This window comes from Hippoglossus stenolepis, chromosome 6 (genome assembly GCF_022539355.2).
Source record: "Hippoglossus stenolepis isolate QCI-W04-F060 chromosome 6, HSTE1.2, whole genome shotgun sequence".
In the NCBI taxonomy this organism is placed as follows: domain Eukaryota; kingdom Metazoa; phylum Chordata; class Actinopteri; order Pleuronectiformes; family Pleuronectidae; genus Hippoglossus; species Hippoglossus stenolepis.
Window position 1 is genome coordinate 23,254,302 of NC_061488.1, and position 15,704 is coordinate 23,270,005.

The following is a 15,704-nucleotide window of genomic DNA, read 5'->3' on the forward strand; positions in this document are numbered from 1 at the left end:
CAAGGAGGTTGTACTGAAACAGATCCAGCACTTCTGTGAGGCAGAATATTTGGACCAAACTAGGGACAAAAATCCAGATATCTCAGCCTCTGCTACATTCATTTCTCAGTGGAATCCTGAAATACTCCTCCTTCAACTTTCCGAATATGTTGATATTGATTACTGATAATGTTGAATGCTGGTAAGGAGAACTTTTGAGCACTTATTTGAACAATTAAAATACATTTCTGCACTGCTGCAGTAGCGACAGAGCCTGTTAGCCTACGTCTAAAATGTTTAGCCATTTAGAACTGCATGCACATGATTGACTGCTTGCATCGCATTAGACACAGGAATTTGCATGGATGTTTGCTTGTCAGCTTAAACTGTACTGAGGTGAGACACACATATCATATCCTGCTTTTAACAGGAAGACAAGCTCTCTCTCACACACACACACACACACACACACACACACACACACACACACACACACACACACACACACACAACTTTTCTTTCCACATCCTGCGTCAGCTTCTCAACAGGTTTCTGGACTCTTTCAAAGTGTCAAATGCTTTCTGTCTATCACTGTTCCTCAGTCAGACTACAAACAACATTAACTGAAGCAATATATGACCACAAAAACACATAATGTGACTCATTGCTGCTTATCATATTAAAGGACACGTGGCCTTTCTTCTGCTTTTAGGTGAACTCTTGTGTCAGTTCTTTCATTTCCCCCTGCAAAGCCGCTTAGTGGATGTGATCCAGACACATTGAAGCGTTGGTTTCAGACTGAACTAGCAGTGAGTACATGCAGCGAACGAACGCAGAGGTTTTCCCACAAATTAGGCTGCGAGGGTCCTCGAGACCTTGGAGGCTCCAAAGGCCCTTATCAGTGTAAAAAGTTAGTCTGCACAGAACAAAGCAAATGTAAATGATCTGAGAAAGGGAGAGGATGGGGTTAGAAGAGATTCAGCAAGAGCAAAACACAAAAAGGGTCACAAATGGCAGAGGGATGGAGGATATGGGGAACATACTTAAAATCAAGGTCATTGGAGGGACAAAATCGTGTGATATACGTAGTGAATATATAGTAGGTTGAAGACAAGAGATGATACATGTGTTGCAATGTGACAGATCCTTACCGCTACTGAGGGGATTTTCTGTTAATTTTCTCTGAAGAAAAAAATGAAGCGCGCAGCAGAAGTAACACAGGATACAAGAGGGACATTGTGTTTGATGTAGGGCTGATATTATACGGGGATTTCCTCACACTGCTGCGAGCCAACTGCACTCTGTTACATCGCCGCTAACTCCACAGAACATCTCGTGTCACATGTCTTGCAGAAATATAAAAAATGTTCAGTTCTTACTGCTGTGTTGTCTCTGCAGCTGCGCTTTCTAAAGATAAAACCATCCCTCCTCCATGAGGATAAAGCCAAACCATTGCTAATGCAGTGTTAAATGTCAAAAAGAAAAAAACCCGGGTGTCATCGGGACGCTCAGCCAGATGATCTCACATCCTGACACAGCTGACTTTTGGGAAATAGGTTTTTTTTAGCTGAGATGTAATAACGTGCACAGGAGCTGAAGTGTCGTCTCTATCTGTGCGCTGCGATCACAGATAAGAAAACGATCATATGCTAATCTGGGCCGTCAGTTGTGCTGCAGCTGCGTGTTTAGGTAGAGTCAGGTGAGACACTCAGTCTGTGTGACACACTGATTGGAGAGGCTCTTATGGACGGAGACGTGATTGGGAGAAGATGGAGCTTGTTGAAATGTATTCGCTGCAGGAGGGAGCAGTCAGACAAACATTGGTGGAATAAAACAGACCTCTTTAGAAAAGTCTATTCGTCACAGTGCTAGTCAGTAGAAAATGGCTTTGAACTGTGAAACGTGAAACAAGAGGCAAGCAAAGGAGAGCGATCTATGCTGTATGTGCAGCCTGTTACTGAGTGGGTTGTAGGTGTACGCGCTGACATTATGAATTATAATGGGATTAACAATCAGCAACAGGAGCTGTGGTGTCAGGTCACAGCTTATAACAGCGTTTGTTCTACAGACATCATCATGACCTCAAGCTGTTTCTGCATGTGATCAGTATATTTCAGGCTACATCCAAACTGTTACATTTTTAAGCCTTCTCTGATTTGTCAGGCTCCGATCACATGACTCCCCTCCGGAAGAAAACAACCAGCATTAGCCTCAGTGTACCTACCAGTGGAGAACGCAACATGGATAATCAATTACAAGTGTTGATCCTGTTCAGTAATTCACAATGCTACAATTGTGTAACAGACAAACTATTATTTGTGATAATCCCTGTGTCCAGCGAGAGGCAGAGACAAGCTATTATTTAAGGAGTCTGCAACGATTCTGCAACTAACAACCAGATCCTTCCTGTGTCCACTGGCACACACATGCCCAGTGTGCTTGGGTGGTCACGTGGTCACATGTTTTCTGGCTCGTTAGTATGGACGGGGATTCAAACTGATATATGGAGCCAAAACATTTGTCTGTACAGCACTGTCATTTATTTTATTTGACGCTGGTGTTTTTGTGAGTTCTTTACAAATCAAATTTAAACTTCAGAATGCCTCCAGGAAATAGCTGTGTCTTCTCAAAGCCATTCCCCTGCTTGTATGTTACCAGACTGACAGTGAGAGAAGGTTTTGCTTTAAGTGGTGCAGGTGGTGGTTTCCCTGCCTGGCTGACTCTAGCTGTTCGTGTTCAGTACTAAAACTTGGCTGCTGCTGCTGACACTAGTTCTCGTACGTACTTTCTGCCGCCAACACACTGAGCTGCAGCCTGCTCGCCAAAGTACACTGAAGAGACTGGAAGCTGTGGGACTCCCTGGATTGGTTCATGTACCAGAGTCAGACAGTGGACTCAGCACTTGTTGGCCTGTGGCCATTTCTCCTGATTCCTGCTGCCTGTTGACTCTGGAGAGACTCACAGCTGCAGATTGGTTAGTTACACCTCTCATATGCTGCTTTCAGATGTGCACTGAACTCTGGGGAATTCTCCGGTGTTTCTCCTGCCTGCCCCCCATTAAAATTTTGGAGAAAGTCCGAATGAGCCCACTTGAGAACACAGCAGAAGATTCTCTGGAGGACTCACTGTGAGCTGGTGTGTTGCTCGTGTTTCTAACACGCAACAGATGCAAAACGTACAATTGTGTCTTCTACATGCCACACACGTAGAAGACACGATACGAGACTCATGTGAAAGGAAACCTCCAGAGAAGGTCTGGACCCATTTCTCACCACATCCTCCGGAGCTTATGTCTGAAAACCGCTTTAGTGTCTGTTAGTGTTAATTATTTGAAGTATTTAGTTTTAAAAAGTAATTTCTTACTTCATGCAATTATTAAATACTTGATCAATTTAGATGCCTGCACATAGTATACATTGAGTGAAAATATCATGGCACTAGATCCTACGTAACTTTTACTAAACAGCAGTCAAAAAGAAATGCTGAATGTAAAAACTTGGCAGTTACAGTAAAGGTCAATGACCTGACTCATTCATGTCAAATTCCAGTGCTGTGCTTTGTGATTGTACAACGTGCTGCTGCAGAACTGTCTTACTTTGAAGCTCATTCATTGGCTGCCCCAGTGAACTGCGAAACAAATCTGAATGCAGCTCACACCGCTACTTGCCGGCACCACAACAGGTAGAGCGCTCTCACGCTGGCTGTGGACCACAGCTTTCTTTTAGAATGTGCCATACAATTCACCACAATGCAAGTTCATCAATCCAAATTCATCTTATCACTGACAAAGTTGAACTCTCGCCAGAATCTCTCCATACTGCGCTTGTGCAGCAACTGCTGTAGCAAACAGGAAGCCACACTGTAGTGTGCCACCACAGGTTTTTTCACTCTGGTACCATCTGCAGAGTATTTGTACCTGCAGATCTCACAGAAGGTTTTCTGTTTAATCCTGGTTCTCATCGCTGCCAAAAACCAACTCAACACTGGGATGACAAGTTTCAGAGGTGAAAGCAACAAACCGTACATGGGTTCCCACTCTTTTTATGAAATAATTTTCCAGGACTTTTTCCAGGACATTTCCCCGGAGTTTTCCTGACAAATCAGGACAGGAATTGATCAAAAATGGTCACATAACTTAATGTTAGGCTTAGTATTCACATTTAACCCTGTTTAAATTCCTCCTTTTTAATAGTGGGTATATGATTAAGTGTCTTAATTACTGGTAATGGATACATCCCTCACTGCTGACTGTACAATACCGACACAATAATAATAATACTTGCATAACTTATACTAATACGCTTATATGCAGGCCCCTTATATGAACTTCAAACGTTTGACAAAAAAGGACTGTGCTCTACTTCTATAACAATTCTAAATTATAGTAAATAACACAATAAGGTTCACTGTAAGGTGCAAAGTTATTGTCAAAGCTTTCTTTTAATAGGTAATATTGAAATGGGTTGTTACAGGCACCACTAGTGGCCTAAAGTTACAGGAGAGAGTTTCCCTGTTATACTGCACAGCTTCTTACCAACAGTGGACTAAATTCCAAACTAATAACGCACTGACGTTAACATAGGTGATTTATGTAAGGGGCGAAAATACAATAAAAAAAAATCCAGGACAATTAAGATGAAGATATTTTATAATTTGAATACGTTTTTATGTTGTTTCCATGCCTGGAAAAGTCAGGTATAAATTTCCAGGTTTTCCAGGATGTGTGGGAATCCTGTAATAGCATTACATTAAGAAAGCTTGGCCACCAATGACTCAGGTACTGTGCATATAGTACAAGGGCATACATCTGCAAAAGGCTGAAAATTAATAGCTTTTGGCAGTAGCATAGAGACGCTATTTTGCAGAGTATAAGATGCCTTTCAGATTCTGGCATGGTATAATTGCCACAGCACTGAGGACACTTTCTGCATCAGACAGGGATGTAAAATTCAAGCCAAAGGGCACAGAAAACTTTCCCCATCTCTCAGGCCGCGCCATGGTTGGGTTTTATGTGGAGGATCATTTACAGGTAAATGTTTGTGGAATGCATACCTGCAGGTCCTGGCGAGGGGCAAAAATTAATAAAGAAGTGAAATGAACACAGCTCCTAACAGCTGGGTACTGTGAGAGTGAGAGGCTGTCAGGTTGCCCACATTCACTCAGACTGTGCTGAAACCTTCAATTCACCACTAACGTTTTCTTTGGCACTTTCTATGTCAGAGCTAATAAGGGGTCGGTCCTGTCTGTTTTATAACTATAGTTTCTACTGTAAAACTGTGAAAAACACCTTACTAATATATACTTAGTGGACAATCCCTCAATGAAGTCAAGTTTTGTGGTACTGATACTTTACTGAGTGAATGCATTTTATTTTAGTTTTCATTTCTACTCTACTGCCTTTCAAATGTTAATATTGTCGTTTTTACACCTATTACAATGTACACAATCAACAAATAATTGATCAATATTATAGATTAAGTAAACTACACAGAACAAGCCGGTAAAAGCATCCCTACCTTTATCAGATGTCAATAATTATATTGCAGAAATATAATTTATATTATTTACATATAGGCAGTTCTCCACAATTAGCTCTTTCACCTTATTTGTACTTAGCAGAGTATATTCTGTTTAGTTTTGAATCCATGACTTTCACTTGTGACAGAGCAGCTCTGGTGGTGATTTCTACATTTACTTAAGTAAAAGATCTGAATCCCTCCATCATTGTAAACATTGCTCCTATTGTTTGATATTTGGAGGTAAAATCACAGCTGATGTCACGTTTTCTCATTTAATGTTTGTTGTCCACCACAGTTCACATGTGAACCACTGCCCGGGGAAAGTGGATTAGATGAGAGATTAACCCTTTGTGCATGTGCAGCAAATTAAACTAGAGTAGAGTTCACACCTCCACCAAGTCCCAACAGTCCCCATAGGAATCCACATTTAAATTCACTAGATCCAGACTTAATTTGGACCTGCACCAAATTGCGCACACACGTAAATATCAGTCTCCTAAACATGACCAATTTTTTATCAAGATCCATGAATGATTCTCTGAGAAACCAACGAAAGATCTTGCACTCTATCTCGCAATGTTAAAGGAAAGTGAAAAAAATTCCTGCATCCACCCCCTGATCAGGATCTGCACCCATATTTAACGCCTTCTTCCCTGACCCATAAGCATCCTTACACCAAGTTTTGTGGTTATCCATCCAGTAGTTTCTGTGTTTTCTTGCTTAGAAACAGACAAACATCCGAACACATAATCTGCTCAGTGGAGGCAAACATTTGAAATGAGCTGATCATCTTTTTATATTTAGGATTAAACATCTTTATAGCTGCAACTATTCATCAAGCAATCAATCTGCCAATCATTTTTTAGATTATCGATGTATGTTTTCAATAGCATGGCTTTTTTTTTACGCTTTCTTTCTCAACCCAAACCACATCCGTCCACCAAGTTTCTCCGTAATCCATCCAGTAGTTTTGTAATCCTGCTAACTAACAGACAGACATACAAACGCAGATGAGAACATAACGGAAAACCCAGGTATTATTATTATATATGGTTGTTGGATGCAGTGAAGGCTGGGCATCCGTGCTGTTGGGGGGTTATAGGGATTTGCATCTGAGACCAGACTGGGTTTGTTATCTGAGCGCAAAATACTGGAGTATTTCACATTCGTGGACTGCAAGTCAACAATGAGTCACAGTCTGGGAACAACCACACTGTATGTTTATAACACTTTAACCTGGACCTCCTTCTAGGGCTAAATAAACTTCACCTGCTCACAAGAGCTTTTGGTTTCTTACACCAGGCTGCTGTTACCATCACAGTCCTTGTTGTTATCCAGCAGCACAAAGGGAATGCTACTTTGTAGATAGCACTGACAGGGCTGTTTAAACCATTAGCTGATCTCTGTGATATGACAACAGAATGTGAATTATCTGTCAGCAGTGTAGGTGATCAGCGGGGGGGGAGTTAAGGTCCTACTGCTCGAACAGCACAGGAGCGCTGAGCTATGTTTACAATGGCTGTATATCACCCCATATGGCCAATGGACTGTTGCAGTGCTCCACACAATGGCCACATAAACACCACAGTGTGATTACACGAGCACACAACAGAGACGCACATAAGAGCATCAACACTGAAAATGGTGCACACATATTACATAATTGATACTCCTCTAACAGTCAGGAGCCCACATCCATTTGTCCACTTAGAAAAGCCCAAGTGAATAGTGTCCCTTTAAAACGCTGAACTATATATAAACACACAGACATATTCACTTTAGTCACGCATGCACTGCACACACACACACACACAACCAGGTATTTACTGGATCTATGAGCCGCATGACAGCCGTACATACCTCACTTTGTGCTCCTCTGCTGTCTCTTTCTATCTGTTCCTCAGCTCTCCTCTGTTCCTCTCATCTCTCTCTCACACACAGACACACACAGACACACAGAGCAGTGTGTGTCTGAATCTGACAGATTTCTCTCTGCTCAGTTCCCTCCTCTCTCTCTCTCTCTCATTTCTCAGGCACACACTCAAAAACAGCCCTCCCTCCTTTCTTTCTTTCTTCCCTCTCCTGCCAAATAGCCTCTCTCTCTCTCGCTCTCTCTCCCTCTCTCTGTGTGTGTTGTGAAGCAGTGGGAAAGCCATAACCAAAGCCACGCCCCCCGCACCCCCCCACGCTCTCTCCTCTCCTCTGGGCGGCTATAAATACCGCTGCTGCTATGAATACACCGCCTTTCTCCCTCAGCATCCCTCGCTCATGCTCTCTCCCTCCATCCATCGCTCGCCTGCACTGCCCTCCCTCCATCGCTCCATCCCTTTCTCTCTGGAAATGTGTTTTTCTTCGTGATGACCTTGCATTATTCGCCCTTACAACACCATCACATGACAGGAATCCTTTCTCCCCACACAAACACTCTCGTGCAAGATGCAACCATTTCCACAATCGCACACATACATTATGTGCATGCTCCAAGGAGACATCCTCCAGCAGTCTCGTATACTCACATATACACACACACACACACACACACACACACACACTAACGTGTAAAAGATGCACAGAAGCACAACCACAGGGTTTTCTGTGCATCCTGTCTGTTGCACCGGATGTGGTGCACGTTTTTCCTCCTGACAGCTTAGAAAAAAACACGCGCTGACAGAGATAAGCATCGACGGCAGATCACGTTGGACTTCATAAATGAATTCTCCTCGCATCACTTGTTTGAGCACCTGCTCGAGCAGGAGTCAGTCTGTGTGTAGGTAGTTAACGTTCGATGGATGTATCTGCAGTAAGATACTCACAAGAAAATGAGTGATGAGCGAATGAGTGTCTTTCTCTCAGGATCCTTCACCTCTTCTATTCATCCTTTATGCTGATTGTGTGTTGAACTCATCAGACACTGAGGTTGATTTATCACGCTGAATGCAGTATAGTTATCCCGCTGCATGACTAATGAATCAAAAATAAACCTTGTGTTTTGTTGTCTTCTCTCAGTTTTTCTTCACTGTACATTAACACCTACAATACAGCATGTCCGCTTTAATTCACCTGCTTGGACAGCGTGGACTGCGTACATCAGGTATCTGAAGACATTAGGCAGCATCATGTCTGCTCTTGCTCACTGGCAGCAATATTATCTGGGAATGAGGTTACTAACATCTGGTGCAGGCGTGCTATGTGCACCCAGGGTGCACTTAAAGAGAATCAAATCTTCGCCCGCAGGCTTTATGGTATGTCATGGACGTAATTAATCCTCGGATTGCACCACCACTGCGGCTTGCGCTATAACTTAATAAAGGAAAATGCCCAAAAAAGGTGAGCCGCACAAAGATGGAGGAAGCATTCTACCTGACTGGGTACATTTCTGCTAATCAGGCCCCTATGATCGTGGTAGTTATAGAATACCTCAGGGTGAATATGGGCATATGCATTACCATTTAAGGTAGCACAGCCCTGTCTGGACTATTAGTAGCTTGCAAGGTGCTTATATGGGTCTTCCTACTAGAATTATTCGGAGGTAGTTTTTCATCATAGTGTTAAGAAGGTCTAATTAAGTATTGATTGCCATGTCAAAATCTTTTGTATCATGTATGTATTTCAAAGACAAAGACAGACATGCTTGAATACTACAGTCATCCTGAATTGTTTTATTTCCATTCATGTTAAAAGGATTCATGATAATGTTTTCCCCAAAGTGTTTGATGCACAGCAGGCAATTATGAGTCACCAGCTCAGAATCAGTATGAGTCTGAGTGTGCGTGTGTGTGTGTGTGTGTGTATTCGATAAAGTGTGTGAGTGAAGGATTGCATTGCTGATAGCCAAACTGAAAATACAAGTTCGCAAGAGAAGACGTTCGGATGCATGTGCGGGTTAGGGTTTCAAAGCTGTTTTCTCTTCACCGCTGGCAGCGCAAGTGTCGCTTTCAGGTCCTCTGCTGTGTGTGAGTTTATCTTCAGAGAGCGGGTGAGGGCTTCGTGCAACTCCTCAGGGGCGACCAGGTTGAGGCGCAGCAGAGAGTCAATGAGCTGGGTGCGAGCGTTGCCGATGAAGGAGTGCGACAAGAAAGGCCCGAGGCCTCCCCCACGTTTCATGGTGTAGAGCGGGACTCTGACCATTCCCAGAACCTGTGGGGCAAGTAAGAGAGAGTGAGAGAGAGAAGGGGGAACAGACCACGACATCAGGTAAATGGCTGCAATGGCTGTTGCAGTCATTTCCTGGAAACTTGCCCCAACAACAACTACTAGTTGCCAAAGCCAGGGAACCTCCAGCCTCTAAACCACAAGACCATTCATAAATACAACGAAATAACAGAAAATAGTAGACTAACATGACCTTCAGGGTGGCCCCCTCTGGCTGTATGCCTGTCAGGTCATGGTCAGGGTGAATGAACACAATCATAGCCGATACGCCGTTTTCAGACATGATCTCCGGAGAATGTCCACACAGTGGGGTCTGGACTTTCTCATATAAAAGGAACGCAGCAGGAGATTCTCCCATCAGATGCGTTCACAACAATACAGGGGGTGTCTCCGCTCTCCAGTGTGTTCAAGTGTGAATGCGAGACAAATGTCGCAGGTCAAACTTCACCAAAGTTAAGGGAGCCACAGATTGGCAAAGTAAAACATACAAAATTGAAGTGAACATTTCTACCATGCAAAGGTCGCATGGTAGAAATGTCAACACGACCAATCGTTTGGGATGAATCTTCTGGATAATCTCCTGCTGTATTCTCACATGGGCTCATTTGGACATTATACAGTTTTTTTACAAGAGTGCCGGCAGGAGAGACTTCAAAGGAAATCCTGAACCTGGACATTTGCTTTCTCCGTAGAACTCTTCAGAATCTTCTGAAGTTCAGTGCATGTCTGAAAGCAGCCTGACTGTCAAGAAAAGTAGATGTAGAATGTGACGCTTGCCAAGAGAAATGGACAAACTAACACTGTTTTGTTAAAGTGCAGTAAATGACAAGTCAGTGTGTTAGGTTTGTAGGAATGTATTCGCAGTGAGGAAAAAAGCCAAACTCAGCATCATTTCTGCTGGAAACATGCAGCTACACTGCATGAATTACAAGGACAAATTTACTTGAATAAAGTTAAAACTCTTCAGTGGAGTTTGGTTCCAAGCAGCTTTCACAAGACCACATTCTGACAGAGATAACATGTTTTATGGTGATTGTGTGAAAAGCTATGAGGCTGAAACCTCATTCAGAGCAGGAATTTAGGAAAGAGCCTTGTAGCTGCAGAGAAGCTGCCAGAACCAGACCAAGTAATAAATAGTTTGTAAGTCTAAGATTGCCTGAAAGAACAGTCGGAGAGTGGATTACTGATATGGCACAAGATGTTAACTCTAGAACGCCTTAGAGTTTTTCTGTCTGGCCTACAGAGAAACAACAAACCACCAATTTAGCTGTATTTATGTGTGATAGCACTGAAGAGTTTGATACAAGGGAGGATTTACTGTGTTTGCAATAATTGCAATTCATGTATGCCTCTATTTAAGGTGAGGATTTGTTGCTTTGTTGTTTTGGATAAAACCCATCTGTGAGCAGCATTATCCTCACTACTATCTGACATCAGATGTCCTGCCAATGAGAGTCATTTTCTAAATGGCTTTCTGCAGTGATTTCCAGCCATCTCTTTAGAAAGGTTAGTGTGATCTATGTGTTCAATAATTTAGTGTGGTCCACGAAGGATATTCTAAAAACTGGAATGGTCTGTGATAGGAAAAGGATTCCCCACCCCCTGTCCTCACCCCAAAAATCAGCTTACTCCCACTTGGAAACATGCGCGCATGCACACGCGCACGCACACGCACGCACACACACTCACACTCACACTCACATTACCTCATGTCCGTGATCTGTTGCTGTGGCTACAGCTGCTCTCTCCACCTCTCTAATCTGCTCCTCCTCCATCTTCTTCACATAGAAGTGAGTGATTAGAGGAGAGGACGGCGATGAGGAGGGGGATGAAGCAGGGGCATGGCAAGAGTCCACATGGTCTTCCACCGATATAGGAAGAGCCACGCCCAGCTCCTCTGACAACTCCCTGGTAAGGCCTGCCTCCAGGGTCTCCTCCGCAGGGTTAACCAGCCTGAAAGTGTGGGAGGGGGTGGGAGGTCAGGATCAGATATACAGTAGATAAACAATGTCAGATGTATTGTTGTTGGAGTTCAATAAACTACGCTGATTGAAAATCTCACTGAGTTTCAGAGCCCAACACTCAGGTCACATGAAAGTCACAGGTCATTGGAGTTTATACTAGTTTGGATGTAGCCTTAGTCTCAAGTTAAAAGCAATGGAACTTTAAATTCAAAAAAGTTTTTCACAATGTTTATAGAAAATGAAGTAAAAGTTTCATATCTGCATGGAACATTGGAGCCTTGTTATCTATATGTGAATCTGTGAGCAAATAAATCACAGGGGTCATGAAATAACAAATAATCTAACCCTAATAATCTACCTGTCTTAAAACCAAGCAAATTCAGGCAGGACATGCAAACTCCACACAGAAAGACCCACTGCCCAGCTGGAATTCAAACCTTCTTGCCAACCACTGTTCCACTGTGCCGCCCTTTTCATAAACTGCTGCAATAAGAAATAAAATTTTTGACCTGATGATAGCTCCATAATGAAAACTTAATGGTTCACAGAAGTAAAACGGTACATGGAAGTGTGTAGTTGTAGCATTCATCCTTTGGGGATTCATGCTACTGCCATAGATAGAAAGGTTAGACTTATTTCCCTATGAACACATATATAGACACGTTTTATTCCTATTTGAAGTAGCAGTTTCCCTTAATTTTTCAGACTTCTCTTCTTGTTTTGTTACATAATCTCACTGTATTGGCGAGTGATGCTCCAGGAATTCTGGCAGCGACAACAGTAAAAAGGCACAAGTGATTCATATTAAGTTGAGAACGAGACAACCAGTATGTGTCTGATAATCTAAATTTGTAATTACGTGTTTTTTTTCAAGGCAAGACAAGTCACCTTACAGAGGAACCTGCCATCCACATTTTCGTATCTTATAAAATATGTATATTGTTGTGGTATGAGATTCCTAGAGTAAATGTTGTCTGCCATAAGGGCTTACTACATCTTTTGATTGGGCTCGTCTGTGAGGAAAAAAACAACATGAGCGAAAACAAACCTGTGCACATAAAAGGAATAAAACAAAGCAGCGCCAGGAAAGACTCACCCTCCGGGGAAACCTAGCAGACCATCAAAGCGCATCTGCATCTGTGGGAAATGACAGAGGCTGTTAAACATTCACACACACTGATGCGTACACACACGCACACAACACAGCAGGCAGCAGAGATTCTTAGACAGAAACATGAATGTGAACATGCAGAGGGATTAAAAGCAGAGGTGGCTTCAATATCACACGTGTGTACGGTTGTGCAAATACTGGGACACACAGACACACACACACACACACAGACACACACACACACAGTCCTGTCTCTATGACTTCAGGGGACATTGCGTTGACTTGCATTGGTTTCCTGGAGACTAACCCTACCCTAACAAAATCCTAACCTCGACCTAACTTCAACATTAAACTAATCTTAATTTATCTTAATAACCCTAATCCTAACCCCTAAATCTTGCTCTTCAACCTAACCCTGACCTTAACCCAACCCAAACATAAATCTGACGTTAACCTAACGCTAACCTTAACTTAACGTTAATCGAACGCTAACCTGACATAACCTAAAACTAGCTCTAAGCTTTACCTAACATTAATTGAACCTTAATCTAACTCTGAGTTTAACCAAACCAAATCCTAACATGCTGTAACCTTAGAATTTAATGATTTACGTTATGGGGACTTGCTTTTTGACCCCATGAGGAACACACACATCTCCTCCTCCTCACCAGTATGATATGTCTGATGGGAATTTTCCCAAACAGCTGACGTGGTGTGTCAGAGTAGAGCAACACGTGACAAGCATGCAAGCAGCCGGAGCACGCCAACGCCTCCGCCCTCGACAGCTGTCCACTCGCCATCTACAAGCACACACAAAAACACAGTGAGAAGACAACACGGTGCTTCCTCATCACTCTGTGTATCTGGATTACTGTCATGTGCTGCCAAAGAGACATCACCCGAATAAATACTGTCAGTTTAAGCACTTCGGTGCCTCAACAGACCTGACTGGAACACTGGTGATCAGTGTGGAGGCCTCAGGATCAGGAAGACACTTCACAACCAGGAAGCTTTAGTCACCTGTCTTATTGGAAAAGCTCTTGCTCCCTCTGTTGGTTTGGAGGAGGCTGACAATTACGGAATCACTTCCTGGATGGTTTGTTTCAGGCGTTATTCATATTGTTCTCACATTTTAATTATTTTGTTTCCCTTCTTATTTTTTTCCACAATTCATAAATATTCATAGAAGATAAGATAAGATAAACTTTATTGATCCCACTGTGATGGAAATCTGGGAATACAAGAGGCTGGAAACACCAAAGTTATCTACGTGTATTTTAATAGGGGCTTTCTGCAGAAAGGATCAACACAGAGAGTCACAAGGATCTCAGGGTGAAGATGCAGGACACTCAAATGCAAGGATCTTATATAGGAGGACTAAGGCTGTCTCTCAGTACCAGTTCAGACTGGTTCTGTAGGCGCAGGAGAGAGAGGAATCTAAACACAAACAACTGATTTACATGTGTTTCCTAAGGAGATAAGCAGACATACATTCAGTTCTTTGGAGAGTAAATAAGTGGCAAAAGGGTCTGGCAGTTTTCAGGTCATAAACAGCTCAGACCATAAAACAGCTCAGGTCATAAAAGTCTTTAGACAGGGCTGCAAAAGTTACTCTTCAACTATAAAATAGGTTTCAACCACACTTAGTTAATTTTTCCAGTACACCACGCTGGGGAAAGTCACTTCACAGTCATAATGAGGAAAACACAAGGGAAAAAAAGCAATAGAATAATAATTAGAACTCAAATAAAAATACAGAGAACATGTACATACTATACACCTTTCACTACATATGGACATATTGTTTGTAGATAAATGTACTTACGTAAAGTGGAGTGGAACAGGATGATTGTAGGAGGATGTAAACTGAATTAGTATAAGGAGATATTGAAATGGACGTATCCTAATACATGCACAAATAGACAATTTTATAGGCCAGTGTGGTATAACAGAAATAAAAATGGAGATTTGATCGTAAAAATAAACTGGTGGCATATGAGCTTTTTCTAATATCATTGGAACAGTAACATACTATTATATTTTATTTTCACAAAAAGATTTGACAATATTTTTTATTACGATGATTTTTCAGACCAAAACATCTTCTAACATCTGTTTTCTTTACTGTTTCGAGTAAAGCTACATTTACAAATTTGTTTTTAGATCTTTACGTTGTTTGTTTTTTTAAACTTGTATGTGTACAAACGTTGCAAATATGTGCTCAACACAGAAAATACACAGCTAAAGGGACAGTGCCGTTTGATAAACAAAAAATACAACATAGAATAGTTTCTTATTCTTCATTGAAAATGTCATTGTCAATTTATTTCCACAGTTTTGTTAGTTGTAGAGTCTTGATTTTGTATTTATATATTTATATAATATATTCTTTAAATCCATTTAGAAATCCTATTAAACTGGGGGTACTGTTTACCATTCTGCATTTATGGATGTGAATTTGACCATACGGAGTCATTACGTTTAAAATAAAGTAATCGTTATAAACCTCATCTTTAAAATGAAATCAAATTTTACACCAAGATTAGATTTACATAATAATTAATCCTTCAGTCTTAAAGGTAAAACAGAATTAAAATGGTAATAATCATATCCTCAGCAAATTGGTGCTTGTAAAGATATTGTCCCAATAAGTGTTTTCTCTGTGAGCAATTCTCCTCTATTAAATGTATGACGTACATATATGTAGTATTTCTACCACATATGTTGTACTTATAACACTTCGGTTCTCAGAACTATTTGAAAATGACTTTTCATAAACCCAGCTTTCATCACAGCATGGCTTCCGCCCACTGCCCACTGGACTTTGCGGCTCTCCATTCCTACAGATTATGTTGGATGAGCTTGACAGGCATGCAATGTTAACAATGTATCATCAGATGTTCCCTGGAAAGTGTAGCACTGATTACACTCATTATAGCATACTTACTTATATAAGGCAAATCTATTCAAGCTACAATT

The 15,704-nt window shown here is 41.7% G+C and overlaps 2 protein-coding genes across 5 annotated transcripts in view; both read right to left on the reverse strand.

Annotated features, from left to right (window-relative positions):
* arhgap4b (Rho GTPase activating protein 4b) overlaps positions 1 to 7,444 on the reverse strand; it is a 34,812-nt gene extending 27,368 nt beyond the window's left edge. For all 3 annotated transcript variants that reach the window (XM_035158108.2, XM_035158107.2, XM_035158106.2), the window contains exon 1: positions 7,359 to 7,444. The gene's annotated coding sequence lies outside the window, so the exon portion shown is untranslated. The remainder of the gene's footprint in view (positions 1 to 7,358) is intronic.
* Positions 7,445 to 9,129: 1,685 nt separating this feature from the next.
* zgc:103759 (U8 snoRNA-decapping enzyme) lies at positions 9,130 to 13,778 on the reverse strand. Of its 2 annotated transcripts, XM_035160485.2 has the most exons (5): positions 13,670 to 13,778; positions 13,394 to 13,525; positions 12,711 to 12,751; positions 11,357 to 11,603; positions 9,130 to 9,635 (listed from the first exon to the last, which is right to left on the reverse strand). In XM_035160485.2, the coding sequence occupies exons 2-5, from the start codon at positions 13,523 to 13,525 to the stop codon at positions 9,390 to 9,392; spliced, it is 666 nt and encodes a 221-aa protein (XP_035016376.1). In that variant the 5' UTR covers positions 13,670 to 13,778; the 3' UTR covers positions 9,130 to 9,389. The 2 variants fall into 2 exon arrangements, with proteins under 2 accessions (XP_035016376.1, XP_035016377.1); XM_035160486.2 differs by lacking the exon at positions 13,394 to 13,525 and having other exon boundaries at positions 13,670 to 13,728.
* Between the last annotated feature and the right edge of the window lie 1,926 nt (positions 13,779 to 15,704).